This window comes from Pristiophorus japonicus, chromosome 17, assembly GCF_044704955.1.
Source record: "Pristiophorus japonicus isolate sPriJap1 chromosome 17, sPriJap1.hap1, whole genome shotgun sequence".
Classification (NCBI taxonomy): Eukaryota; Metazoa; Chordata; class Chondrichthyes; family Pristiophoridae; genus Pristiophorus; species Pristiophorus japonicus.
Window position 1 is genome coordinate 1,942,920 of NC_091993.1, and position 27,156 is coordinate 1,970,075.

At 46.5% G+C, this 27,156-nt stretch overlaps 1 protein-coding gene across 4 annotated transcripts in view; it reads left to right on the forward strand.

Moving 5' to 3' along the window:
• Positions 1–27,156, forward strand: part of LOC139227514 (multiple C2 and transmembrane domain-containing protein 2-like) — a 496,997-nt gene that overhangs the window by 47,485 nt on the left and 422,356 nt on the right. For all 4 annotated transcript variants that reach the window (XM_070858296.1, XM_070858298.1, XM_070858299.1 and 1 more), the window contains exon 2: positions 6,348–6,889. In XM_070858296.1, coding sequence (XP_070714397.1) covers positions 6,428–6,889 — 462 coding nt within the window. In that variant the 5' untranslated portion in view covers positions 6,348–6,427. The remainder of the gene's footprint in view (positions 1–6,347; positions 6,890–27,156) is intronic.

Sequence of the window (27,156 nt, forward strand, 5' to 3'; positions counted from 1 at the left end):
TGTCTAAACCCGTCAGAATTTTAAACATTTCTATGAGGTCCCCTCTCATTCTTCTGAACTCCAGTGAATACAAGCCCAGTTGATCCAGTCTTTCTTGATAGGTCAGTACCACCATCAGTCTGGTGAACCTTCGCTGCACTCCCTCAATAGCAAGAATGTCCTTCCTCAAGTTAGGAGACCAAAACTGTACACAATACTCCAGGTGTGGCCTCACCAAGGCCCTGTACAACTGTAGCAACACCTCCCTGCCCCGTACTCAAATCCCCTCGCTATGAAGGCCAACATGCCATTTGCTTTCTTAACCGCCTGCTGTACCTGCATGCCAACCTTCAATGACTGATGTACCATGACACCCAGGTCTCATTGCACCTCCTTTTCCTAATCTGTCACCATTCAGATAATAGTCTGTCTCTCTGTTTTTACCACCAAAGTGGATAACCTCACATTTATCCACATTATACTTCATCTGTCATGCATTTGCCCACTCACCTAACCTATCCAAGTCACTCTGCAGCCACATAGCATCCTCCTCGCAGCTCACACTGCCACCCAACTTAGTGTCATCTGCAAATTTGGAGATACTACATTTAATCCCCTCGTCTAAATCATTAATGTACAGTGTAAACAGCAGAGGCCCCAGCACAGAACCTTGCGGTACCCCACTAGTCACTGCCTGCCATTCTGAAAAGTACCCATTTACTCCTACTCTTTGCTTCCTGTCTGACAACCAGTTCTCAATCCATGTCAGCACACTACCCCCAATCCCATGTGCTTTAACTTTGCACATTAATCTCTTGTGTGGGACCTTGTCGAAAGCCTTCTGAAAGTCCAAAGATACCACATCAACTGGTTCTCCCTTGTCCACTCTACTGGAAACATCCTCAAAAAATTCCAGAAGATTTGTCAAGCATGATTTCCCTTTCACAAATCCATGCTGACTTGGACCTATCATGTCACCTCTTTCCAAATGCGCTGCTATGACATCCTTAATAATTGATTCCATCATTTTGCCCACTACTGAGGTCAGGCTGACCGGTCTATAATTCCCTGTTTTCTCTCTCCCTCCTTGACTAGACCTGCAGTGATCATTATCGCTCGACATGTAGCTTCCATGGCCCTTAGGCAACTTCCCCATCCGAGGGCTACCGCATCCAGTTTTGCCGAATAATAGCCAATAGGTCTTTGCCAATCCCCATGTTCTTGTGTCAGTATAGCTGTCATATATCCTTCTTTCTCATGGACAAACAGGGTAAATGGCTTACCACTGTCGGGGATTCCCAGAGCCGGTGCCGAACACAAAGCCTTTTTCAAACTCAGGAAGGCCTCTTGCTGTTCCTTAGTGAAGGCGATGGCTTCTTTAGAATATCATTCAATGGCTGAGCAAGCTGTGTGAAGGAGTCAATCCAATTTCTGTTAAAGTTACACAATCCCAAAAAAGACCTTAGTTCCTGAATAGTGGTGGGGTTTTTAGCAACCCGAATGGCTGCAGTTCTATCCTGGGTAAGTTCTCTCTTTCCTTGTGAAATCTTTTGTCCCAGGTATACAACCTCTTCTTGGGATATTTGTGCCATGTCGATGCTGGCTGTATGTCCTTTCAGCCGAAGGTGATCCAGCAAAGCTCGTAAATCTTGTTCATGCTGTTCTTCCGTGTTTGAAGCTAGCAGGATATCGTCAACATATTGGATGACTGTGGATGACAGGGGAGGTAATTCTCGCAAATGGCTTTGTAAAGCCATGTGGAATATCGTAGGGCTGTTGTGGAAACCCTGCGGTAACTGGGTCCAAGTATACTGTTGTCCTTGGACCGTGAAAGCAAACCACTGTCGAACCTCCGGTGCCAGAGGCACCGACCAAAATCCGTTGGCCATATCTATAACCGAGAAATATTTATGTTCCGGTTTGAGGGCATTAAAAATGGTGGAGGGATCTGCGACCAAAGGAGCTTTTTGATCAATACACTGGTTAGCTTTCCTATAATCGACAGTCAAACGCCAAGTCTCATTAGATTTCTGTACCGGCCACACGGGGCTATTGGAGGAGCTATGCGTTTTAATAAGCACCCCTTGTTTCTCCAATTGCTGAATAACCGGTAAGATTCCCGTGATGGCAGTTGGACTGATGGGATACTGTTTAGTGCATGGAGGCTTGGTCCCAGTAAATGACGCAGGCTCCATCTGGAGTAGGCCACAATCGTTCTTATCTTTAGCCCATATCGGGTGTTCCTTCAATTCTTCTTTCTTCAAAGTTCTAATTGACCATGTCACCTGACCATCCTCGAAAAGCAACCATGAATCTACTTGGATTAGAACGTCCATTCCCAAAAGGGGTTGATCTACTGGGCCTATCCAGACCGGCGTGGTTAGTTCATGTGGACCCAGCCCTATAAGTACCGGTGTTGTCCTTTTAATTTCCATTTTATGGCCCCCAACTCCATAGGCTGTACGTGCCCTACCATCCAACGGCAAAAAGTCTCCATATTGTAGGGGTAAGCATGTTAATTCCGCCCCTGTGTCTAAAAGACAGTCCACATCCTTATCGCCCACCCTCACAGTTATATATAGCCCATCTCCCCTCTGTTGTATTAGTGCGAGGAGATGGACCAGGGTGGGCTCTAATCGTTTTTTGCTATCCCAAGTAACGCCTTCTGTTGTTGTATTTTCAGTCGCTTAAATGCTTCTATGAGGTCATTATCTTGTGACAAGCCTGGTTTGTTGGCTGAATTGTATCCCTGGCTGCGTCCTCTTCCCCAGATACGACCTTGCTGTTTTGCCCTGCACGTCTTGGCCCAGTGACCTTCTTTCCCACAATAATGACATTTTCCGGGTAATTTTCCTAATGACTGTTTATCAGAATCCTGGGATTTCCATCCCATAGTCTGTACAGTTCGGACTTTAGCTCCCATATCCCGATCTAATTGGTTACATCGATCCACCAATGCTGCAAAGGTAGTTCCTCTACCTTCCCAGTCCGGTAACACTACCTTAAGCATTTTGGACAGTTCTGGCTTTAGACCTGCCACGAAAGCTGCTTTCAGGGGTCCAAACACTTGTTCATCCATTTCCTCATCCGTATTATTCATACCCGAATGTTCTAGCCACGTGCATCTAAACCGCTCGTCATACTCCAGGACCTCCTCTGTTCCTTTCTGTTGGCAGGCTACAATTTTTCCCCAGTCTGTCTTAGCTGGACTGAAGGCTTGCAGCTAGTGTTTAATCGCCTCCCATCCTGCGTTTAATTCTTGCTCATCCTGCCCCAAAGTTTCTTCTACCTTGTCGTGCAATTTTCTTCCTTGTGTTTTTGGCACCATTATGGTCAAAATTTGCACTCCGTCCCAGGGATGAAGTTGATATATATTTCTTAAGCGATCCAATTAGTCCCAAGTTTTCACTCCCCCTTTCTTTGGATTGGGCAATTCCTTGGACCATTTATCAATTTTCTCTGGGTCTGCCGGAGCATGAACTAAGTATTCTCCATACACCCTTTTCCTCGTTTTTTTGGTTCCGCCCTCATCCGCAGTCTCTTCTGATTTGACTTCAACTCATCTTTTTTTAAATGGGGCAAAGCGCACCCCTAATTCTTCATCCTCCGACCCTGTATCGTCAGAGGATTCAGAATCCGTATCTATTCCTCGGTCGTGTCTTCAGGTTTGCGCTTTTAATTTATCCAAACATGGGTACCCTGGGAATTGACCGATACATTTTCCTTTTCCTATTACTGTCTCTTGACCTAATGATTTTTTCCATTCTTTAATTTCACCTTTAAGATCTTTAACTTCCGCTTCCGACTTTTCAAGTTCAAGTCTTGTCTGTCGCAGCTGTGCACAAACAGCTTGCAATTGATCCTTTGTACTGGTCAGTTCTCGATCATGTTGGGAACGCATTATAATTTCATTCCGGTTTCGGATCTGGCCCATAACCGCTAGGGACCATCTAGTTCGCTCTTTATTTCTCATACGGGTCGTTTTTCCCCAGACCCTTTTAATCTCGTCCAAGGACCATTGTCCTTTGGAGGTTCTGTACTTTTGTTCGATCTTAATACAGGTTTTAGATAAGTCGAATTGTTGCTCTATGTATTCTTTCAACTGTTCGAGAATTAAATCTAGCGAAACCTCAGGTGGTGCCTGCCCACCTTTAACAGTTGTAGGCAATTCTTTACTCTTATCTCCTGCTGCCATAATACTGATTTCTTTACTGGGGTCTCAAGTTGTAGGCTTTCTAGCCGATCAATAGGTCGGTGATTAATTAACTAACACACCGCCGAACTTAGATGTCTATGGGACCTCGAGCCGACTACCAACCGGAGGGTTCGCAAACCGGAGGCTTTCGGAAGGAGAGGCAAATTTAGACTTTTGACCGAGGACTTTTATAAAGAGGAGTCCTTACCTCAGTATGTAGGTCCGATGTCCAAAATTCAGTTTCTTTCCTCAGCGATCCTGTTCGTGACGCCAAAATTGATAGATCTCTTAATTTCCAATGAAATATGAACTCCGATTGTAGTTTTAATGTCACTTTATTTTTGGCAGCAGTAACAAGCTCTTGGCTTTAAGCCAGGTCTTTGTCCTTCTGAGACCACATGGTCAAAATGGCTGTATTTATACCGGGTTCAATTTACAGAAAAGAACTCGCCTTCTTTGACCTTATTGGCTCAATTAATAGTCTTTTAACCTTTTAATTGGCTCGCTACCCAAGATCCTAAAATGTCAAGTTGATTGATGACTTAATGCAACATGCTCCCACTCACGTAGCATCTCTGACTTGGTGTCTGTGAATTTTCACAGCCTGTCTAAATGCAGCCTGTTTGAATTCTCTATCAAACCCCACTCAATACAGATCAGAAACATAGAAATTTACAGTGCAGAAGGAGGCCATTTCAGCCCATCGTGTCCGTGCCGGCCGATAAAGAGCCGCACGGCCCTCGGTCAGCAGCCTTGAAGGTTACATATAAACCTATGAACAATGAACAAAGGCGGAAAGGTTAAGAGCATCCAGTCCACCCCACACAACTGTGACACCCCTTACACTGAAACGTTCTGCACTCCACCCCAACCGGAGCCAGATTAATTGGTCATTCATTCTTTTGCTGTTTGTGCAATCTTGCTGTGCACAAATTGGTTACCACATTACCTTACAAACATCACTGACAATACTTCAAAAGTTATTTAGTGGCTGCAGAGCATTTTGGAATGTCCTGAGATCACGAAAGGCACTAAATAAAGAAGGATCTTTTCTTCGTGCTGTAGCTACCAGTGCGATCAGAATTGTATTAGGACCAGGAGTTGGCTATTCAGCCCCTTGATGCCCTTACTTAACAAAAATCTGTTGCTCTCAGTCTTGAAAGCTCCAATTTTCTCAGCACCCACAGCTTTTTAGGGGAGAGAGTTCCAGATTTTTACAACCCTTTGTGTGAAATAGTGTTTCCTGATTTCACTCGTGACTGCTCCAGCTATAGTTTTAAGATAATGTCCCCTCATTCTTGATTTCCCCAACCAGAGAACATCGTTTTTAAAAAATTCATTGGGATGTGGACATCGTCGGCAAGACCAGCATTTATTGGCCATCCCTAATTGCCCTCGAAAGTGGTGGCAAGTCACTGCCTTAACAACTGAGTGGCCTCACTGGGCCATTTCAGAGTCAATCACATTGCTGTGGGTCTGGAGTCACATATAGGCCAGACCGGGGTAAGGGCGGCAGATTTCCTTCCCTAAAGGATATTAATGAACCAGATGGGTTTTTACGACAATTCGCTAGTTATATGGTCACTATTACTGATACCAGCTTTTCATTCGAGATTTTTATTTCATTAACTTAATTTAAATTCCCCAGCTGCCGTGGTGGGATTTGTGCTCATGTCTCTAGTTTACTAGTCCAGTAACATAACCACTATGCGACCGTTCCCATAGTTTCTCTGTATCTACTGAATTTGAATCCTTCTCATGTTTTAAACACCTCGATCAGATCATCTTCTATACTCAAGGGAAAGGAAGTCAAGTTTGTGTAATCGGTCCTCCTAATTTAATCCTCCAAGGCCTGGTATTAAGCCTGTTTAATTAATCATTGCCTAAACCCCCGTTGGCCAAGAGGAAGGGAAATCCATGAATGTGGTACCAGGATCTCCGAGGTGAAAAGGATATTCTCCTTTCAGACTCACTTCACCGCACAATGCTGGATGTTTATGTGCTGTACGTGTATTTATGCTGACATATAAATAATGATATGCCTGATGCGATGCATCAAACCAGATTAAAAGATGCCGTGTTATGTGAAGTAAAGTGCTGAGAGATATTGTGACGATGCTGTGCATCTGACGATTGCACTGGTGACCATTGTTTGTCCCTTCGCCTTTCGCAGATCCTGTTTAGCTCGAAGTTGGAGAAACCCTGTTCTCGACGGCGTTGCCGAATCGAGGCCTTGGCAGGGCGGCCAACACCATGGAAGCGCAAAAGGAAATTACCACGTGGGAATCCATCCGAGCAAAGACCAAGCCCTTCCTGCAGCATTTAAAGTGGAGCAAAATGTCGAGCAAGAGGAAGGAGGGCAAAAAGCGGCATCTGTTGGACCAGCGGATGAGCGTGTCGGAACCGGACATGCTGCAAGTGGGCAAGGGCTACAGTGGGAGCTGCTCACGTGCACTGGTCCCAACCGTTGCTGTCAGCTACTTCAGCAGCCCCTCCACGCCGGTGAAGAAAGCAGACACAAGTGACGGGCAGGCTGCGGTTCCGGAGAGTACGCTGCCGTCGGGGGAGCCTCAGCAGCTGGAGGACTCCTGCTCGGAAAGGGCAGGGTTGGCAGCCACCACCTTACCCGAGCCGGTGAAGGAATGCAGCAAAACTGGCAACGAAGGCATGCCGGAAAGTCACTTTGCTGACGGAACAGCGGAAGAAAAGTCTGTGGTACGTAATGACTGATTTAGGGTGATTAAAGGGTTTGGTGGGGTAGATCGGGAGAAGCTCTTTCCTCTCGTGTGTGGGGGAGTCCAGAACAGGGGGGCGGAACCTTAAAATTAGAGCGAGGTCATTCAGAGGTGATGGCAGGAAGCACTTCTTCACACAAAGGGTGCTGCAAATCTGGAACTCTCTCCCCAAAAAAGCAATTGAAGCTTGGGGTCACTTGAAAATTTCAGATCTGAGATTGATTGTGTTTTGTTAGTCAAGAGTATTAAGGGTTACAGTACCAAGGTGGGTAGATGGAATTAACATCCAAATTGACCATGATCTCATTGGATGGTGGGACGGGCTCAAGGATCTGACTGGCCCTCCTCCTATTCCGATGTTCCTGTAACGGCAAAAACTTGCGGTTTGTTCTCCTGAAGGAATCCTCTATAATATACAGGAACTCCAGTGTCATCTTTCTAAAGTAAGCAGTCGAACCCTTGTTAAATAACTAGAAACTGAAAGTATATTTTGGCATATGGTCACCATGGCAAGTTGTGAAAATTGAATTCATGGTAACGTCTTGGTTTTTAAAGATACCAATGAAATGATTCGTATTTTAGTGAGGAATTGCTGGCCCAACAAGTGCATTGGCAGCTACAGTAATCGCTGAAGGTTTTTATTTGAGTGGGTGTGTGTGGTTACTTTCAACCATTTATTGACTTGTTGACTCTGATGCAGTGTATGAGCACAATGTGTAAACATGTAAAGCTCCTTTTAATTCAGAGGACACCTGATTGGTGGACCTAACTAAACTCTCTTATAATATGGTCGCTCAAATCAACACTGCCCAGCCAACCCTTCCCTAACCTTCCCTTCCCCAAACACACAGGAACCTCGTACACTCAGATTAAGTTAACTCTCTCTTTATTATTAATTTACGAATCGATTACGAAGGACAAAAGTGCTGTCAGTATAGACAACCCCGTACGCAACGAACAAAGCATTCATTATCGGCAGGTACGCAGAACTGTGCCTTCGAAGCTAAAGTATCGTAGTGCATCAGCTGTCACTGTCTTGGCCAGTAAGGATCAGACACAAAGCTTAACTCTGACTAGCATTGAATTTAAAATCTCGTTATCGTCTTCAGATCTCTCCACAACCTCGCCCCACTTTGTCACCTTGTAATCCCCATCTGCGCCATTTAGTTCTCCTTTTTCTATATCCCTGTCCAAAGCTTCCTCTAAATATTACCGCAGGTGCTCAGCCTGTTTATTTAAACACGCGGCACCTTCAGATTCCAGCGGCCGCACAGGCACGGTATCCTCAGCGGAGCAGCCTGCACGGGCCGTCGCAGGTCGCTGCCCCCCACGGACTCGCTCAGCTTACAGGAAACAATGCCCCCGTCCCACCCCGTCCTGGTGCCAGGGCCTTCAGTCACCTGAACCCTGCTAGTTAGAGGCCAGGAGAGGCGAGGGCCCAGGGGCAGCACGGGCCAGCCCACACTGCGATATGTGTGCGCGCTAGGTCCATGCAGCAGAGCTGGTCTCCAGTCGTCCTGGGTAATCCTTCCCACTGGACCAAGACCTAGCTCTAAGCCCGTGTGGTGGCTGGTGTGCAACGGTCACCACTCGTTAAAAAATCCACGCACAGGCATCGTCCACCCTTCAGGATGTAGTTCAGGATCTGAAATATCAGGTCCCTCATTGAAACACCTGTGAACTCATCCCTTTTTGGTGTGGAAGCAAGTCATCCTTGATACGAGGGACTGCCTAATACTAGCTAGTTAGAACTCCATTCCTAAATCGCCCCGCCTCTCCACTTCTTGTTCCACCTCTGTAAGCCTTCTCTAAACCTGTAATGTATTTACTTCATGGGTTCTTTGCTTAAGAATTCATAGCAACACACTGCTATTAAGAACTAGTTGGTTTATTAGCAAAGGTTTAACAATCACACTACACATTACCAGTTCACCCACCAGGCTGACAACCACCTGCCTCATCGTGGATCCCCTGAACCCAACTGGCTGGGGTTTTATTGAGTCTTGTGAACATCACGTGACTGGCTAAGCCACTCCCAACTCAACAGCTCTGCAACTATTTTAAGTTGAAACATTAATACAAGTGTTCCCTTATTAAAGGGGCACTAAAACCGACACACTAAACAAATTAAACTTTGGACATTAAACAATCAAATTAAACTTTGGTTGCCGGGGGTGATGATACACTGCAGTCCCTCCGACGCCCACCTCTCGCGGAAGGCCGCGAGCGTACCGGTGGACACCGCGTGCTCCATCTCCAGGGACACCCTGGCTCGGATGTAACCGTGGAAGAGAGGCAGGCAGTCAGACTGAACGACCCCCTCGACCGCCCGCTGCCTGGACCGACTGATGGCCCCCTTGGCCGTGCCCAGGTGCAGTCCTACGAGGAGGCCCTCGGACCTACCCGTTCCCCTCCGCACAGGGTGCCCAAAGATCAGGAGTGTGGGACTGAAGTGCAACCAGAATTTGAGGAGCAGCCCCTTCAAATAATGGAAGAGGGGCTGCAACCTCGCACATTCCATAAAAACATGGAACATGGACTCTTCCAGACCGCAGAAATTGCAGGCGGCTTGGGAGTCCGTGAACCGACTTAAAAACCAATTGCACGGGATTGCTCCGTGCAACACTCTCCAGGCCAAGTCCCCAATAAATAAGGGAAGGATTCCCGCGTAGAGAGCACTCCATTGGGGACCCCCGCCTCCTCCAGATGGCACTCAACAGCTCTACAAACCTGTGAGCAGCCTCACAAGTGCATATATTACAAAACCCAACTTTCCAACCCAGCTTTCAGTCAACCTCCCTAATCTCTGCTTCCACAGCTTGTTCTTTTATTTAATTAATTGTCCGCTTTTCCACCCCCAGGATAAACATCTTTGGGGTGTGTCCTAAGTTATAAGTGCTGTTTCAGTGCCAGTTATTGGTGCTTTTATCATTGTCGTAAAGTCTCAGCACTAACTTGGAGCAGCCCATGTTACTTGAACATGTCCGAGAGCAGATTAACAACAACTACCATAGTAAATAAACCCAAGGTGCTTCACAGGAGCATTGGCAGACTGAGCCACAGGAGATATTGGGACAGGTGACCAAAAGGAGAGGCTTCAAGGTTTACGGAGGGAATCCTATCTCTGTATTCTCCTCCAGCCCCACAACCCCCCCCGAGATGTCTGCGCTCCTCTAATTCTGCCCTCTTGACCATCCCTGATTATAATCGCCCCACCATTGGTGGCTGTGCCTTCTGTTGCCTAGGCCCCAAGCTCTGGAGCTCCCTCCCTAAACCTCTCCGCCTCTCTACTTCTCTTTCCTCCTTCAAGACGCTCCTTAAAACCGACCTCTTTGACCAAGCTTTTGGTAACCTGCCCTAATTTCTCCTTGTGTTGCTCTGTCAAATTTTTGTCTCATAATACTCCTGTGAAGCGCCTCGGGACGTTTCAGGCGCTATATAAATACAATTTGTTGCTGTTGTGGAATTCCAGAGCTTAGGGTAGAGGTTATCTTCCACCCACACAGAGTACAGAGATTAGACTATGTACAAGCGCGAGGTTTAGGATCCAATATTTGCCTTGCTTGTAACGGCACCATCTGGAATTGGGTGTGGGGGGGCGGTGTGGGGGGGGCGGGGTGTGGGGAGGCTGGTGGGGGGGGGGGTGCCCACATTCATGTTCACACCCACCCTCCCCTCCCCAGCTCCACAAGCGAATTGCAACAATTTGCCTTTTTGGTTGCTGCTGGGCTCGAGTTCTGGGTTTTATTGAGTTCAGCTGGCCCAGCCTCCCTCAGGGCAAGTGAGGGCCTCAAACAGGGCTTCGGACCCTTGTTTGCACTTGTAAAGGGCCTAACACCTGTTTCAGGAGCAGGCATGACACCATTTTGTTCTCCTTTCCCAATATGACTGGCGGCGCACTCCTGGCTGGAAATATGTCCGCGTCTCCTGCCCGCCATATTGGGAGCTTAGTATGCCGGTTAGTGCCTGAAAAACGGGCGCTGCATGGCTGAATTTAAAGGCCGATATCTTTTGAGAATTTGCAACAGGTCAGTTATAGATAGCCACATTATAGGTTCAATGTCATCACATGTTCTTGCCCCAGGCTGACAGAGGGCCCTTCAACATTACTTGTCCTTTCTCACTTGACAAAGGACCATTGCCAGTTCCTGCAACCCTGCAAGATGCAGGCAGCCGTTCATTTCGTCCCAATGGCCCGATTTCACTAACGTTCAACATCTCGGTCATCGTTGCCCTTGCCGATGTCCGCTGTATCTTCAGCTGCTTGCTCAGCACAGCTTGTCTTGTTTCTCATATCCGCTTTCAATGCTTCACTTGTCATCCTGGTACTCAGTGTGATATTAATCTCACACCGGTTACAGTCTGTCGACCCTGACTGTTATGAAATGGGGAAAGCAGCAATTTATGATTTTAAGACTGAGTACAGTCGATTGCGCATTGAGATCCTGGACTGATTTTAAAAAAAATTCTACCTCTTTCACCAAGCGTTTGATTTAGCGATAGACTTTTAGATACTACGGGAATCGAGGGATATGGGGATAGTGTAGGAAGGCAGAGTTGAGGTAGAAGACTTTATTTAATGGCGGAGCAGGCTCGAGGGGCCGAATGGCCTACTTCTGCTCCTATTTTTTATGTTTGGTCACCTGTCCTAATGTTTCCTTCTTTGGTTCACTGTCAATTTTTTTGTCTGATTACACTCCTGTGAAACATCTTGGGATGTTTTAAAGAAAGAAAAGAAAAACTTGCATTTATATAGCGCCTTTCACAACGTCTCAAAGCGCTTAACAGCCATAGAAGTACTTTTTGGAGTGTAGTCACTGTGGTAATGTGGGAAACATGGCAACCAATTTGCGCACAGCAAGTTCCCACAAACAGCAATGTGACAATGACCGGATAATCTGTTTTTGTTATGTTGATTGAGGGATAAATATTGGCCAGGGCACCGGGGAAAACTCCCCTGCTCTTCAAAATAGTGCCGTGGAATCATTTATATCCACCTGAGAGAGAAGACGGGGCCTCGGTTTAATGTCTCATCCAAAAGACGGCACCTCCGGCAGTGTAGTGCTCCCTCAGCAGGGGTCAGCCTAGATTTTTGTGCTCAAGTCCCTGGAGTGGGATTTAAACCCACAACCTTCTGACTCAGAGGCGAGTGTGCTGCCCACTGAGCCACAGCTGAGACATGGACACTATGTTGAAGGCGCTATATCAACGCAAGTTATCGTTTTGTTGAGCCGCACTGAAAGTTAAACTTGCTGGCTTGACCCATCCAAGAGAAACGAGAGCTAGTTCGATGTAACAGGCCTGAGAAACTTCGTCAGGACCAGACGGAGGGTCTTCGACCGGGAATGCTGATCGACTGGCTCCTGTTTCTCCGCAGATGCTGTCCGACTGGCTGGGAGTTTCCAGATTTTTTCCCTTGTTTTCAGATTTACAGCATTTGCAGCAGTTTGCTTCTTGATTCAATTGATGTTTGTGATCACAAATTCATGGGTAGCCTGCGATCCTGGGACATGGTTATGGGGGAGGTGGGGGAATTGCCCCCTTCTTTAAGGCCTGTTACCGCCTCTAAGAGTCGTTCCGCCCCGCCCGGCATTCTGACCCATTGTCGGGCACGCGCTGCCCCCTTACTGCCCCGTGAGGGAAATTGCCCCACGGGAGCACGGCCGCCGCTGGTTGGTGCCCCCGACCGCACCACACGGCGGGAAGCTGCCAGTGACTGGACGGCGCGTCCTACCTTAAAGGGGAAGGCGTACTGCCGTGGCCTAGTGAGTGCCAAGGAGGCCTTGCTAGGCCTCGCACCGTCCCGCCCCTTTAAGCAAAGGTGGGGGCGGGGGACGTTGCTACTCATCAGCGGGCATGTGGTGTAGTCATCAGCGTTGCACTGACGTGCGTGACATGACACCAATGACACCACCCGCCTTCCACCTCGCTCCCGACTCGCTCCCGCCCCTCTGCTGTCCCCAACACCGCCCCGTTGATTTTTGAAGACAAATTCGCCAGTTAATTGGAATTATCTGCCCCAAACAAGGCGGATAGCAATTTAGGCCCCACGATATTTAGGTGTAAAAGATCTCCTGGCACTATTTGAAGAGCAGGGGACATTTCCCACTGTTCTGGCCAATATTTATGCCTCAACCAACACCAACAAAACCAGATGTTTTCTGTGGGTCCTTGTTGTGGGACAACTGGCGGTGGTGTTTGCCTACAAAACAGCAGTACCACTCTCCAAAAGTCATTGATTGACTGTGAAGTGCTTTGAGATGCACTGAGGACTGGAAGGCACGATATCAATGCAAGTTGCTTCCTTCTTGGCTGCTAAGTTGACCTGTTCCTTTAAGGCTACAGCAACTTTAAGCTCATATATCTCCTGTGGGGAAAGTAGTCTAACTGTGTCTTGAGGACAGTCAGTGTTTAATTGCTGTTTGGTGAGGGAAGTTTCAAGGGTGCCAGTTGCTTATAAAATTTTGGCTCCAGGTGAAACCCTTGGGCGATAAACTGGATCAGCAGCTGGTTTAGAATCAATGGAATGAAAGTCAGGCGGGCGATCAGCTCTGCCAATTCAATGTCCAAGCGGTGAGGGTGGAAATGACCCCCAGTGACTGTAAACCTGCAGGAAAATAAGACCCGTAAGAAACAGGTTTTAGCTCGATTTCCTTGTCTTGTATAAAGATGGTTCGGCGGTAGAATATTTGAATATATTTGCTCATGTACAAATTGAAGTGTCACATGTTGGTGTGATGTGTAGTTGTCATGCAAGTAATGCTGTGGCTCAGTGGGCAGCACTCTCTCGCCTCTGTGGCAGAAGGTTGTGGGTTCAAGTCCCACTCCAGAGACTTGAGCACAAAAATCTAGCTGACACTCCAGTGTCAGGCTGAGGGAGTGCTGCACTGTCAGAGATGCTGTCTTTCAGATGAGATGTTAAACCGAGGCGCCATCTGTCTTCTCAGCTGGATGTAAATAATCCCATGGCACTATTTTGAGTTATCCCTGGTGTCCTGCTCAATATTTAGATCTCACTCATTATCACAAAAAGCAGATAATCTGGTGAGGGAAGTTTCAAGGCTGCCAGTTGCTTATACATTTTTGGCTCCAGGTGAAACCCTTGCGCAATAAACTGTTATCACGAAGTTGTTTGTGGGAGCTTGCTGTGAGCAAACTGACTGCCGTGTTTGCTACGTTACAACAGTGACTACACTTCGAAAATACGTTGTTGGCTTTAAAGCACTTTGAGACGTCCTGAGATCATGAATGCGCGATATAAATTCAAGTTCTCTTTCTCTCTCTTTCTTTCTCTCTTATGAGGTGCCATGTAAATGATCATTTTTTTCTATTCCATTTATTGTGTATTTTCTGTGAAATTAATAAACTTTAGATTAAAGAACTAGAAGCAAAAATAATTTCCTTGCTCCAGAAACAAACCCCATCCAATATTCACTGGAGTTTATTGGTGTAGAAGTCATTGAGTTACTGTCGGAACCAGTTAAACACCGAAACACAGTCACTACAAATATCAAACAGCAGTGCAGATCCATCAGCTGACATTTTTAATAAAGTTTATTACTGATTGATTATCTGTTCCAAACGAGTGCATTTAGTGTCTGCATAATGAGAAGGCTTGACCTGTGGCAAGTGAAGGGTTTGTTGAACATAAGAACATAAGACATAGGAGCAGGAGTAGGACATACGGCCCCTCGAACCTGCTCCGCCATTTAATACAATCATGGCTGATTCGATCATGGACTCAGCTCCACTTCCCCGCCCTTTCCCCATAACCTCTTAATCCCTTATCGGTGAAGAAACTGTCTATCTCTGTCTTAAATTTATTCAATGTTCCGGCTTCCACAGCTCTCTGAGGCAGCGAATTCCACTCTCCTGAAGAATGCACTCTCCTGCTCTGTTGCTTGAAGCATCACTGCCGATGTAACTCTATTTCACTGCTGTTACAGGCCTTTGGTCCTTTGACAATGGGCACTGGCCAGCACGGTGCAGGGTATTGATATTACGCAGCCTTGCCTATCAATGGCCAAGAGAGAACTTTGCAACAAACGGCAAGAGAGTTCATGGGACTGGTTTTCCTAACCTTACTCCCCTGGGGAATGCCCCCTCCAGGTGCAAAGGTCAGGAAAGATTTAGTCCCGCCCAACTCTCCTTTTTAATCTGTTGCTGGATTTTGGGGGATTCTCCATGAGGGCCGGAGCTAGGTCTGCATCTGTGTTACATTCGGATTTAAATGGGATGAGAGGGGCTTTTCCAGCTTCCTGCCTCTATTTCCACTACAGGTGTAATTGCATCTTTGGGGTGCTCAGATATGGGGGGGCTTTACCCTGGGAAATCAAACCAATCAGAGGTCCCGAGGGAGCCCAGCAGCAAGCCACAAAGGACCTCTAAGGTGAAATAGGATTTTTGGACTAAATCAGTTCTCTGGGCCTTGGGGCCTTCCAGCCATGTTAATGACCTGGTCGACCAAATTCAGCCACAACTGAGCCTGGACAGGTGCAACACACTTCAGGTGCTCTGTGGCCACCCAGCGCTTGGTGGAGCAAAGTAGGGAGAGGAAAATGATCTCCCAGAGCTGAAAACATGCCGTTAGAGTTCAATCAAATTAACTAACCAGCTACAGCTGCTGATCATAGAAACTTGCTTCAATGAGGGAAACTGTTAGTGCACTTCCTGTTCAAGACTATGGATAGAAAGTTAGAACAATATCGATACCCGACATAAGCCTAAGGAGCTACTCATCAAAAACATAAATTGATGCAACTTTCCTGTGGGCTCAGTCACAGGTTTCCAGTTGATTTGTTTCAGCCCCGATTTTAACTCCAGGTGGATTCTTGCTCAGGCCTGAGTTTAAAATGACACCCGAGTCTCAGTGATGCCCCTACATCGTTACCTTTGGTTGCCTAGGCCCCAAGTTCTGGAACTCCCTGCCCAAACCTCTCTGGCTCTCGACCTCTCTTTCCTCCTTCAAGACGCTCCTTAAGAGGCACGCCCATTTAAAACTGAGATGAGGAGGAATTTCTTCTCTCAGAGGGTTGTAAATCTGTGGAATTCTCTGCCCCAGATAGCTGTGAAGGCTGGGTCATTGAATATATTTAAGGCGAAGATAGACAGATTTTTGAGAGATAAGGGAATAAAGGGTTATGGGGAGCGGGCGGGGAAGTGGAGCTGAGTCCATGATCAGATCAGCCATGATATTAAATGGCGGAGCAGGCTCGAGGGGCCTCATGGCCTATTCCTGCTCCTATTTCTTATGTTATTAAAACATACCTATTTGACCCAGCTTTTGGTCACCTGCGCTAATTTCTACTTACGCGGCTTGGTGTCAAACTTCTAACCTCACAATACTCCTGTGAAGCGCCTTGGGACATTTCACGACGTTAAAGGCACTATATAAATACAAGTTGTTGTTGTAAAGAAGGACCCTGTTGGCTCCAGGCGCGTGTCTTTGCTGCCTGCCCAGGAGAGCAGCTAAAATTGCAGCTGTTATGAGCCAGGGCGGCTTTAACTGCCCAGGCCTAGGTTCTGCTGAGCGAGTAGGGTTAAAATGGCCCCCAATTGTGTTTGCACCTGATTGATTAGAGGCATGCTTTGCACTGACACGAATACTATCTGCAGCCAGTTTTCCGTGGCAGTCACGCTTCCTCCTAACTTCCAAGTTACTGTCTGAATCAATTTATTTGACATCCTTGCACCATCCATTTTGCAAGCCAGGCAATGGGTGGGTGCAGGCAGTGTGGTGCGATGAGCTGAGCACGCAAGTGACCACGTTGGCTTCAATTCCTGGAACTGAGGTTGTGTGTTGCAAGTGATGCCAAATATACTTTAACCAGACTTAGCTCGTTTCAGAGGACTTGTGTAGGGCTGGAAGAGATTAAAGTTACATTAGTGAACCAGATGAGTTTTTAACGACAATCCAGTGCTTTCATGGGCATCATTTCTGACACGAGCATTTTATTCCAGATTTATTTAATTAACTGAATTTAAATTCCACAGCTGCCGTTTGAACTCGTGTCTCTGGATCTTTAGCCCAGGCCTCTGGATTACAAGTTCAATAACATAACCAATATGCTACTGTAGCCTAAATGAACATGTTTGTATTTAATCTTGCAACAAAGCGAGGGGCAGAATTACAAAGCCAGATTGCTTACATTAAGAGTGGCATGTCGTGTGTATATAAAATTGGTGAGGGAGGTACAGGAACCGTGCTTTGTTCACTAAGTGCTTTATCTCTACTGGATTAGATTTTATAGAATCATACGGGCCGATTTTCAGCAAGGCCTCCGAGGTCCCTCGAAGGTCAGCGGGCGGCAAATGAACGACGTACGCCGCCAAACTGGGCATTGGCGGGCGGGCGTCTCATTCTCGGCGGCAGAGGCGCTTGCCGCCCAAGTGTTGCCGAGGATGGAGTCGGGCCCACGGAGGGTCGAAGACCTGAAAATAAAAATCGACAGCAAAAAATGCAAAAAGTATCTGAAGACCTTCAGGGAACCCCATCCAGGTAAGTCGCTGTTTGAAAAAAAGTATTAAAATGCTCACGTACCTTTTATTCAGGTTCCGCAGACTCCCCGTTGGGGACAGACCGGCCTCCAGCCAGCGGCCCGCCCCGTTCTGCCGCCGAGGCCCGCCCGCGGGAATCTGGGAGTTCGGCCGTCTGTGACATCAGCGGGCAGTTCCCGGTGGCTCTCCCCTCCCGTCCGCTCCAGGCCACCCCGAAAGTGGCACTGGGCGGATCTTCAGGAGGAATGTCGGTGGGAGCTGGCGGTAAGATGCTGAAAATCGGCCCCATAGAATATTACAGCACAGAAGGAGGTCATTGGACCAGTGAGTCTGTGCCGGCTCTTTCGAAGAGCAATATAATTGGTCCCACTCCCCCTTTTTAATCAATAGTAGGCAGGATGTCTGAGCACTGAGGCAAGCTCGCGTTAGAACACCTTTTGGTAATGATCAGTATCAGTGATTGCTCTCGGAGATATGTGTAGACAGGTTGATTCCTGAGATGAAGGGGTTGTCTTATGAAGAAAGGTAGATCAGGTTGGGCCTATACTCATTGGAGTATAGACGGATGAGAGGTGATCTTATTGAAACGTGCAAGATTCTGAGGGGGCTTGATACGATAGATGCAGAGAGGATGTTTCCCCTCGTGGGGAATCTAGAACTAGGTGGCATAGTTTCAGAATAAGGGGTCACCTTAAAAAGGAGATGAGGAGGAATTTCTTCTGAAGGTCGTGAATCTGTGGAATTCTCTACCCCAGAGAGCTGTGGAGGCTGGGTCATTGAATATATTTAAGGCGGAGATAGACAGATTTTTGAGCGATAAGGGAATAAGAGGTTATGGGGAGCGGGCGGGGAAGTGGAGTTGAGGCCAAGATCAGATCAGTCATGATCTTATTGAATGGCGGAGCAGGCTCGAGGGGCCAAATGGCCTACTCCTGCTCCTATTTCTTATGTTCTTATGTAAGAACAATTTGCAAGTTTGCATATTTGTTGAGAGTCCATTTCATTGCACTTTCATTAATGGTGCCTCATCCTATTCTTTCAATATGATATCCTTCATTACTGATCAGTACGCTATAGTCCTCGGGAATGAATCTTGATGAGCTCGGGTTTATGGAAGGAGGGAGGCTGACCAGAAACTATATTTAAAGTGGCCACTGTTATAGTAACAGTAAACCTCCCAGCTGGAGACTAGATAAAGGAATTCTGTGACGTTATCGCAGACGCTACCTAATCTATAATCTAGTGTGCATCCATTGCATCACATCTTTTCAAGGCATCACACCTGAATGTGTATCCCAGCATCGAATCTGTAAAAGCCCACGTGTGTTGGTAAACAAAATCTTGCTTGGCTCAAATAACCACCTTCCTGTTAAATCACCAATCAAATGTCTTGATAGGATGTGTGAACAAATGGATAGGAGCAAACTATACTGGACGATGAGGGATAAACCACCGGCAGAAAACTGAGCGATGAAGTCCCTTGAGGTTTTTGTACAGCTACCATTCACGGATAAGCAACCATGACAAAATCCACCGGTCAAACTGCTGAAATAATTTTTTCATGATGTTATCAGTCACCATTTCCTTTCTTCATTCAAATTACTGCATATAGCTCGGAATAACATTTATAACATGACAAATGTGTACCAATTACATTATTTTGAAGGAAAGAAAAATCATTACTTACCCATAAACATAAGAACATAAGAAATAGGAGCAGGAGTAGGCCATTTGGCCCCTCGAACCTGCCTTGCCATTTAATAAGATCATGGCTGATCTGATCCTGGCCTCAACTCCACTTTCCTGCCCGTTCCCCATAACCCTTCACTCCCTTATCATTCAAAAATCTGTTTATCTCGGCCTTGAACATATTCAATGACCCAGTCTCCAAAGCGCTCTGGAGTAGAGAATTCCACAGATTCACCACCCTCTGAGAAAAGAAATTCATCCTCATCTCAGTTTTAAATGGGCGACCCCTTATTCTGAGACGATGCCCCCTAGTTCTAGATTCCCCCACGAGGGGAAACATCCTCTCTGCATCTACCCTGTCAAGTCCCCTCAGAGTCTTACACGTTTCAATTAGATCACATTTATTTAATGTTGCAAATGTCTGCAAAACTTTTCTCCCACATAGGCCTGCCCTACTGTCTGAACCTGGAGTTGATGAGATACTGCGATGTTGAACTCTAACATCATGGCTGGAGTCCCCATGCCCCAGCCCCGCAGGCCCCAAGCCCCCCCAGGCCCCAGGCCTCAGGCCCCAGTCCCAGGCCCAGTCCCAGCCCCAGGCCCAGTCCCAGCTGGTGCTGGCCACTGGAAACTGGACAGGGAGAAACACTTCCTTCGGCAATGCTGCAGCAACAACAGCTTCAGCAAATCTGCTTTAGAAAAGGAGGAAAAAAGTCTTGCGATCATGTAAATAACTGAGATAAAGAAGGAAGGTTTTGAGGAGGAAGGAAGGGGCAACAAAGAAATGAAGTACTTTAATTTGAAGCAAATACTGTGAATTCGCCAAGTAAATAACTGGAAATGGATTTGATGGAAAGAAAAATAAACACAATTACTGGTAATGGAGTAGTTATGTAACAGTGAGCCCTACATCTTTCTGTATCAATACTGTATGCCATATTTTTACATCATCAGCCATGTGATGTGCTTTATTAAGTTTACTTTACTGCAGTGATGGGCGAATTACTGTCGTGTTTAGGTTTAGCAGGACTTTGGATAATGTCCGAGACAACATTGTGGTCCCCAGACGATCTGCGAGGAATTACACTGGAGATCTAGCAAGGCTGTGGAGATCCAGGGTACCTTGGGAAATGGATCAGAAATCAGCAGAAGGGTAAAAAACAATGTGTATTTGTTAGAGAAATTATGTTGGGATGGGAGGGCGAGAGGAGTGGGGTATGGGAAAGTACTGAGTGGGGTGCCCCAGGCATTAATGTTGGGACCATTATTGTTTCTAACTCGCATCTAAACTTGGATTTAAAGTCTCAAAAGTGGTTGAATTTACAGATGATAACAAAACTGGGGAGGGGCGATGGAATCAGGAGGCAGCTTATAAACTACAGAATGAGTTGCACAAACTATTGAGGGCTGAACAATTTTGAATGGCACTTAATGCAAACAAGTGCAAAGTGCCGCACGCGGGAAAGGAGAATGCGTTGTTTTTGAATTGTATTGAAACAACTAAGAATGATGTTGGAAGTGACGTTCCCACTCCCATTGATCTCCATCTGTGTGAACACCAGTCGGTCACCTTTAACCGGTCTTTGTAAAATTTTTCACCAATTTCCGACCCTCTCCTGCTGTTGTTGGCATCTTGCAGCACGCTGGGCCACCAACCACCTCCTCGTGTCTTGCCCAAGCGCTAATTATTCATGAATCCAAAACTCAGCTGCCCGTGTCCTAACTCGCACCAAGTCCCGTTCACCCATCACCCCCTGTGCTCACTGACTTTCATTGGCTTCCGGTTAAGCAACGCCTCGATTTCAAAATTCTCATCCTTATTTACCAATCCCTCCATGGCCTCGCCCCTCCCTATCTCTGTAATCTCCTCCAGCCCTACAACCCCACAAGATGTCTATGCTCCTCGAATTCTGCCCTCTTGAGTATCCCTGATTATAATCGCTCACCCATCGATGGCCGTGCCTTCTGTTGCTTCGGCCCCAAGCTCTGGAAATCTCTGCCTAAACCTCTCTGCCTCTCTACCTCTTTTTCCTTCTTCAAGATGCTCCTTAAAAAACCTACCTCTTTTAATCAAGCTTTTAGTCACCTGCGCTAATTTTTATTAATGCGGCTCGGTGTCAAATTTTTGGTCTCATAATACTCCTGTGAAGCACCTTGGGACGTTTCACTGCGTTAAAGGTGCTATATAAATACAAGTTGTTGTTGTTGTTGAATGAGCCTCAACAATGGTTAGCTGGCTTTTTGACAACTGTCCTAAATTGACATGTACACTTTACCAGCAGGACTTGTTGGCTAGTTAACCAGCAGTGAGGGACCTGACCCATCCCCCCTTGCCTTAACTAAGGGTGCTGACGGTCGACTAACCAGGAGTCAAAGGTCAGACCTCCTTGGCCTGTGTTACTTAGCTATTCGTTGGTTAAACTCGTTGAGCCATTAGAAGAGGCCCTTTATGAACTCCCAGTGATGGTTCCTTAGATTTCTTGCAGCAGTAGCTGGCTGAGATCAGTCACTGAGTTCATTGTATCTAAAGGTCCGTAACGCTTGCACATACCACATTAATCTGAACCCTTTTATGCCGTATTAGCTGATTTTCCTCCCCACAGCTGCCGGGTAACTTGCTCAAAATCGACAAAGGTAATCTGGGTAACCAGCGTGCTCTCGTGCAATTGGTCAGCTCGGTAAATGGAAAAATGCTCCCTTGGATTCCCTCCAAACTCGATTAGTGGTTTGCTGTTGGCAAACTGCTGGCTGCTTCAGAACATTCCCCAGATTGAACCCAGTAATGTTCCCCACGCCAATCACAAGACATTCCATTATCTGATTAACTCAATGCCACTTCTAAATGACTTAATGACTGAACCAACTTAATTTTGAAAGTCTGCATACTACGGTTCCCCCCACGGACGCAATTCATGTTCTGGAATTTTTTCCTGCACAGTGGGACGTGGTGGCTATAATGTATTTGCTTCATGGGTTCTTTGCTTAAGAATTCATACTAACACATTGGTATTAAGAACTAGTTGGTTTATTAGCAAAGGTTTAACAATCACACTACACATTACCAGTTCATCCACCAGGCTCACAACCACCTGCCTCATCGTGGATCCCCCGAACCCAACTGTCCGGGGTTTTATTGAGTCTTGTGAACATCACGTGACTGTTTAAGCCAGAAGCAATCTTGTTGTGCGAGGCCCCTTGGGGAAGAGTGACCATAATATGGTAGAATTCTTTATTAAGATGGAGAATGGCACAGTTAATTCAGAGACGAGGGTCCTGAACTTAAGGAAAGGTAACTTCGATGGTATGAGGCATGAATTGGTTAGAATAGACTGGCGAATGATACTTAAAGGGTTGACGGTGGATAGGCAATGGCAAACATTTAAAGATCACATGGATGAACTTCAACAATTGTACATCCCTGTCTGGAGTAAAAATAAAACGGGGAAGGTGGCTCAACCGTGGCTAACAAGGGAAATTGAGGATAGTGTTAAATCCAAGGAAGAGGCATATAAATTGGCCAGAAAAAGCAGCAAACCTGAGGACTGTGAGCAATTTAGAATAAAGCAGAGGAGGACAAAGGGTTTAATTAGGAGGGGGAAAATAGAGTATGAGAGGAAGCTTGCTGGGACGTAAAAACTGACTGCAAAAGCTTCTATACATATGTGAAGAGAAAAAGATTAGTGAAGACAAACGTAGATCCCTTGCAGTCGGATTCAGGTGAATTTATAATGGGGAACAAAGAACTGGCAGACCAGTTGAACAAATACTTTGGTTCTGTCTTCACGAAGGAAGACACAAATAACCTTCCGGAAATACTAGGGGACAGTGGGTTTAGTGAGAAGGAGGAACTGAAGGAAATCCTTATTAGGCGGGAAATTATGTAAGGCAAATTGATGGGATTAAAGGCCGATAAATCCTCAGGTCTTGATAGTCTGCATCCCAGAGTACATAAGGAAGTGGCCCTAGAAATAGTGGATGCATTGGTGATCATTTTCCAATAGTCGATCGATTCTGGATTAGTTCCTATGTACTGGAGGGTAGCTAATGTAACGCCACTTTTTAAAAAAGGAGGGAGAGAGAAAACAGGTAATTATAGACTGGTTAGCCTGACATCAGTAGTGGGGAAAATGTTGGAATCAATTATTAAAGATGAAATAGCAGCGCATTTGGAAAGCAGTGATAGGATCGGTCCAAGTCAGCATGGATTTATGAAGGGAAAATCATGCTTGACAAATCTTCTAGAATTTTTTGAGGATGTAACTGGTAGAGTGAACAAGGGAGAACCAGTGGATGTGATGTATTTGGACATTCAAAAGGCTTTTGACAAGGCCCCACACAAGAGATTGGTGTGCAAAGTTAAAGCACATGGTATTGGGGGTAATGTACTGACGTGGATAGAGAACTGGTTGGCAAACAGGAAGCAGAGAGTCAGAATGGCAGGCAGTGACTAGTGGGGTCCCTCGGGGTTCAGTCATGGGACCCCAGCTATTTACAATATACATTAATGATTTAGATGAAGGAATTGAGTGTAATATCTCCCAAGTTTGCAGATGACACTAAACTGGGTGGCGGTGTGAGCTGTGAGGAGGATGCTAAGAGGCTGCAGGGTGACTTGGACAGGTTAGGTGAGTGGGCAAATGCATGGCAGATGCAGTATAATGTGGATAAATTAGAGGTTATCCACTTTGGTGGCAAAAACACGAAGACAGAATAGAAACATAGAAACATAGAAAATAGGTGCAGGAGTAGGCCATTCGGCCCTTCTAGCCTGCACCGCCATTCAATGAGTTCATGGCTGAACATGCAACTTCAGTACCCCATTCCTGCTTTCTCACCATACCCCTTGATTCCCCGAGTAGTAAGGACTTCATCTAACTCCTTTTTGAATATATTTAGTGAATTGGCCTCAACAACTTTCTGTGGTAGAGAATTCCACAGGTTCACCACTCTCTGGGTGAAGAAATTCCTCCTCATCTCGGTCCTAAATGGCTTCCCCCTTATCCTTAGACTGTGACCCCTGGTTCTGGACTTCCCCAACATTGGGAACATTCTCCCTGCATCTAACCTGTCTAACCCCGTCAGAATTTTAAACGTTTCTATGAGGTCCCCTCTCATTCTTCTGAACTCCAGTGAATACAAGCCCAGTTGATCCAATCTTTCTTGATAGGTCAGTCCCGCCATCCCGGGAATCAGTCTGGTGAACCTTCGCTGCACTCCCTCAATAGCAAGAATGTCCTTCCTGAGGTTAGGAGACCAAAACTGTACACAATACTCCAGGTGTGGCCTCACCAAGGCCCTGTACAATTGTAGCAACACCTCCCTGCCCCTGTACTCAAATCCCCTCTCTATGAAGGCCAACATGCCATTTGCTTTCTTAACCGCCTGCTGTACCTGCATGCCAACCTTCAATGACTGATGTACCATGACACCCAGGTCTCTTTGCACCTCCCCTTTTCCTAATCTGTCACCATTCAGATAATAGTCTGTCTCTCTGTTTTTACCACCAAAGTGGATAACCTCACATTTATCCACATTATACTTCATCTGCCATGCATTTGCCCACTCACCTAACCTATCCAAGTCGCTCTGCAGCCTCATAGAATCCTCCTTGCAGCTCACACTGCCACCCAACTTAGTGTCATCCGCAAATTTGGAGATACTACATTTAATCCCCTCGTCTAAATCATTAATGTACAGTGTAAACAGCTGGGACCCCAGCACAGAACCTTGCGGTACCCCACTAGTCACTGCCTGCCATTCTGAAAAGTACCCATTTACTCCTACTCTTTGCTTCCTGTCTGACAACCAGTTCTCAATCCATGTCAGCACACTACCCCCAATCCCATGTGCTTTAACTTTGCACATTAATCTCTTGTGTGGGACCTTGTCGAAAGCCTTCTGAAAGTCCAAATATACCACATCAACTGGTTCTCCCTTGTCCACTCTACTGGAAACATCCTCAAAAAATTCCAGAAGATTTGTCAAGCATGATTTCCCTTTCACAAATCCATGCTGACTTGGACCTATCATATTACCTCTTTCCAAATGCACTGCTATGACATCCTTAATAATTGATTCCATCATTTTACCCACTACCGATGTCAGGCTGACCGGTCTATAATTCCCTGTTTTCTCTCTCCCTCCTTTTTTAAAAAGTGGGGTTACATTGGCTACCCTCCACTCCATAGGAACTGATCCAGAGTCAATGGAATGTTGGAAAATGACTGTCAATGCATCCACTATTTCCAAGGCCACCTCCTTAAGTACTCTGGGATGCAGTCCATCAGGCCCTGGGGATTTATCGGCCTTCAATCCCATCAATTTCCCCAACACAATTTCCCGATAATAAGGATTTCCCTCAGTTCCTCCTTCTTACTAGACCCTCCGACCCCTTTTATATTCGGAAGGTTGTTTGTGTCCTCCTCAGTGAATACCGAACCAAAGTACTTGTTCAATTGGTCCGCCATTTCTTTGTTCCCCGTTATGACTTCCCCTGATTCTGACTGCAGGGGACCTACGTTTGTCTTTACTAACCTTTTTCTCTTTACATATCTATGGAAACTTTTGCAATCCGTCTTAATGTTCCCTGCAAGCTTCTTCTCGTACTCCATTTTCCCTGCCCTAATCAAACCCTTTGTCCTCCTCTGCTGAGTTCTAAATTTCTCCCAGTCCCCGGGTTCGCTGCTATTTCTGGCCAATTTGTATGCCACTTCCTTGGCTTTAATGCTATCCCTGATTTCCCTTGATTGCCACGGTTGAGCCACCTTCCCTTTTTTATTTTTACGACAGACAGGAATGTACAATTGTTGTAGTTCATCCATGCGGTCTCTAAATGTCTGCCATTGCCCATCCACAGTCAACCCCTTCAGTATCATTATTATCTGAATGATGGCAGATTAGGAAAAGGGGAGGTGCAACGAGACCTGGGTGTCATGGTACATCAGTCATTTAAAGTTGGCATGCAGGTACAGCAGGCGGTGAAGAAGGCAAATGGTATGCTGGCCTTCATAGCTAGGGGATTTGAGTATAGGAGCAGGGAGCTCTTACTGCAGTTGTACAGGGCCTTGGTGAGGCCTCATCTGGAATATTGTGTTCAGTTTTGGTCTCCTAATCTGAGGAAGGACGTTCTTGCTATTGAGGGAGTGCAGCGAAGGTTCACCAGACTGATTCCCGGGATGGCAGGACTGACATATGAGGAGAGACTGGATCAACTGGGCCTGTATTCACTGGAGTTTAGAAGGATGAGAGGGGATCTGTCAGAAACATATAAAATTCTGATGGGACTGGACAGGTTAGATGCGGGCTGAATGTTCCCGATGTTGGGGAAGCCCAGAACCAGGGGATACAGTCTAAGGATGAGGGGTAAGCCATTTCAGACCGAGATGAGGAGCGACTTCTTTACTCAGAGAGTTGTTAGCCTGTGCAATTCTGTACTGCAGAGAGTTGTTGAGGCCAGTTCATTGGATATATGCAAGAGGGAGTTAGATGTGGCCCTTACGGCTAAAGGGATCAAGGGGTATGGAGAGAAAGCAGGAAAGGGATACTGAGGTGAATGACCAGCTATAATCTTATTGAATGGTGGTGGAGGCTCGAAGGGCCGAATGACCTACTCCTGCACCTATTTTCTGTGTGTTTCTATGTTTCACAGGTGCACACATTACAGTAGCTGTTCAGTGATCTATCTTTCTGCTCTCCCTAGCCATGGTTAGTTACATTTCCACTGGCTTAGTCGTAGGCAGCGCACTCAGATTCCCTAACCCTCCCGGGGGTGGGGGGGTGGGTTGCCTGTTCTGTGCTGGGTATCGACTTCCCACTATCTATCCTGTTTGTCGTGATGCTCCCATTACTCGCAGCGGGCCTGCCTGACCCACCGTCAAGCCTCGCCCATCATCATCATCAGGCAGTCCCTCAATATCGAGGAAGACTTGCTTCCACTCTAAAAGTGAGTTCTCAGGTGGCTGTACAGTCCAATACGGGAATTACAGTCTCTGTCACAGGTGGGACAGACAGCCGCCGGATGAAAGGGTGGGTGGGGCTGGTTTGCCGCACACTCCTTCTGCT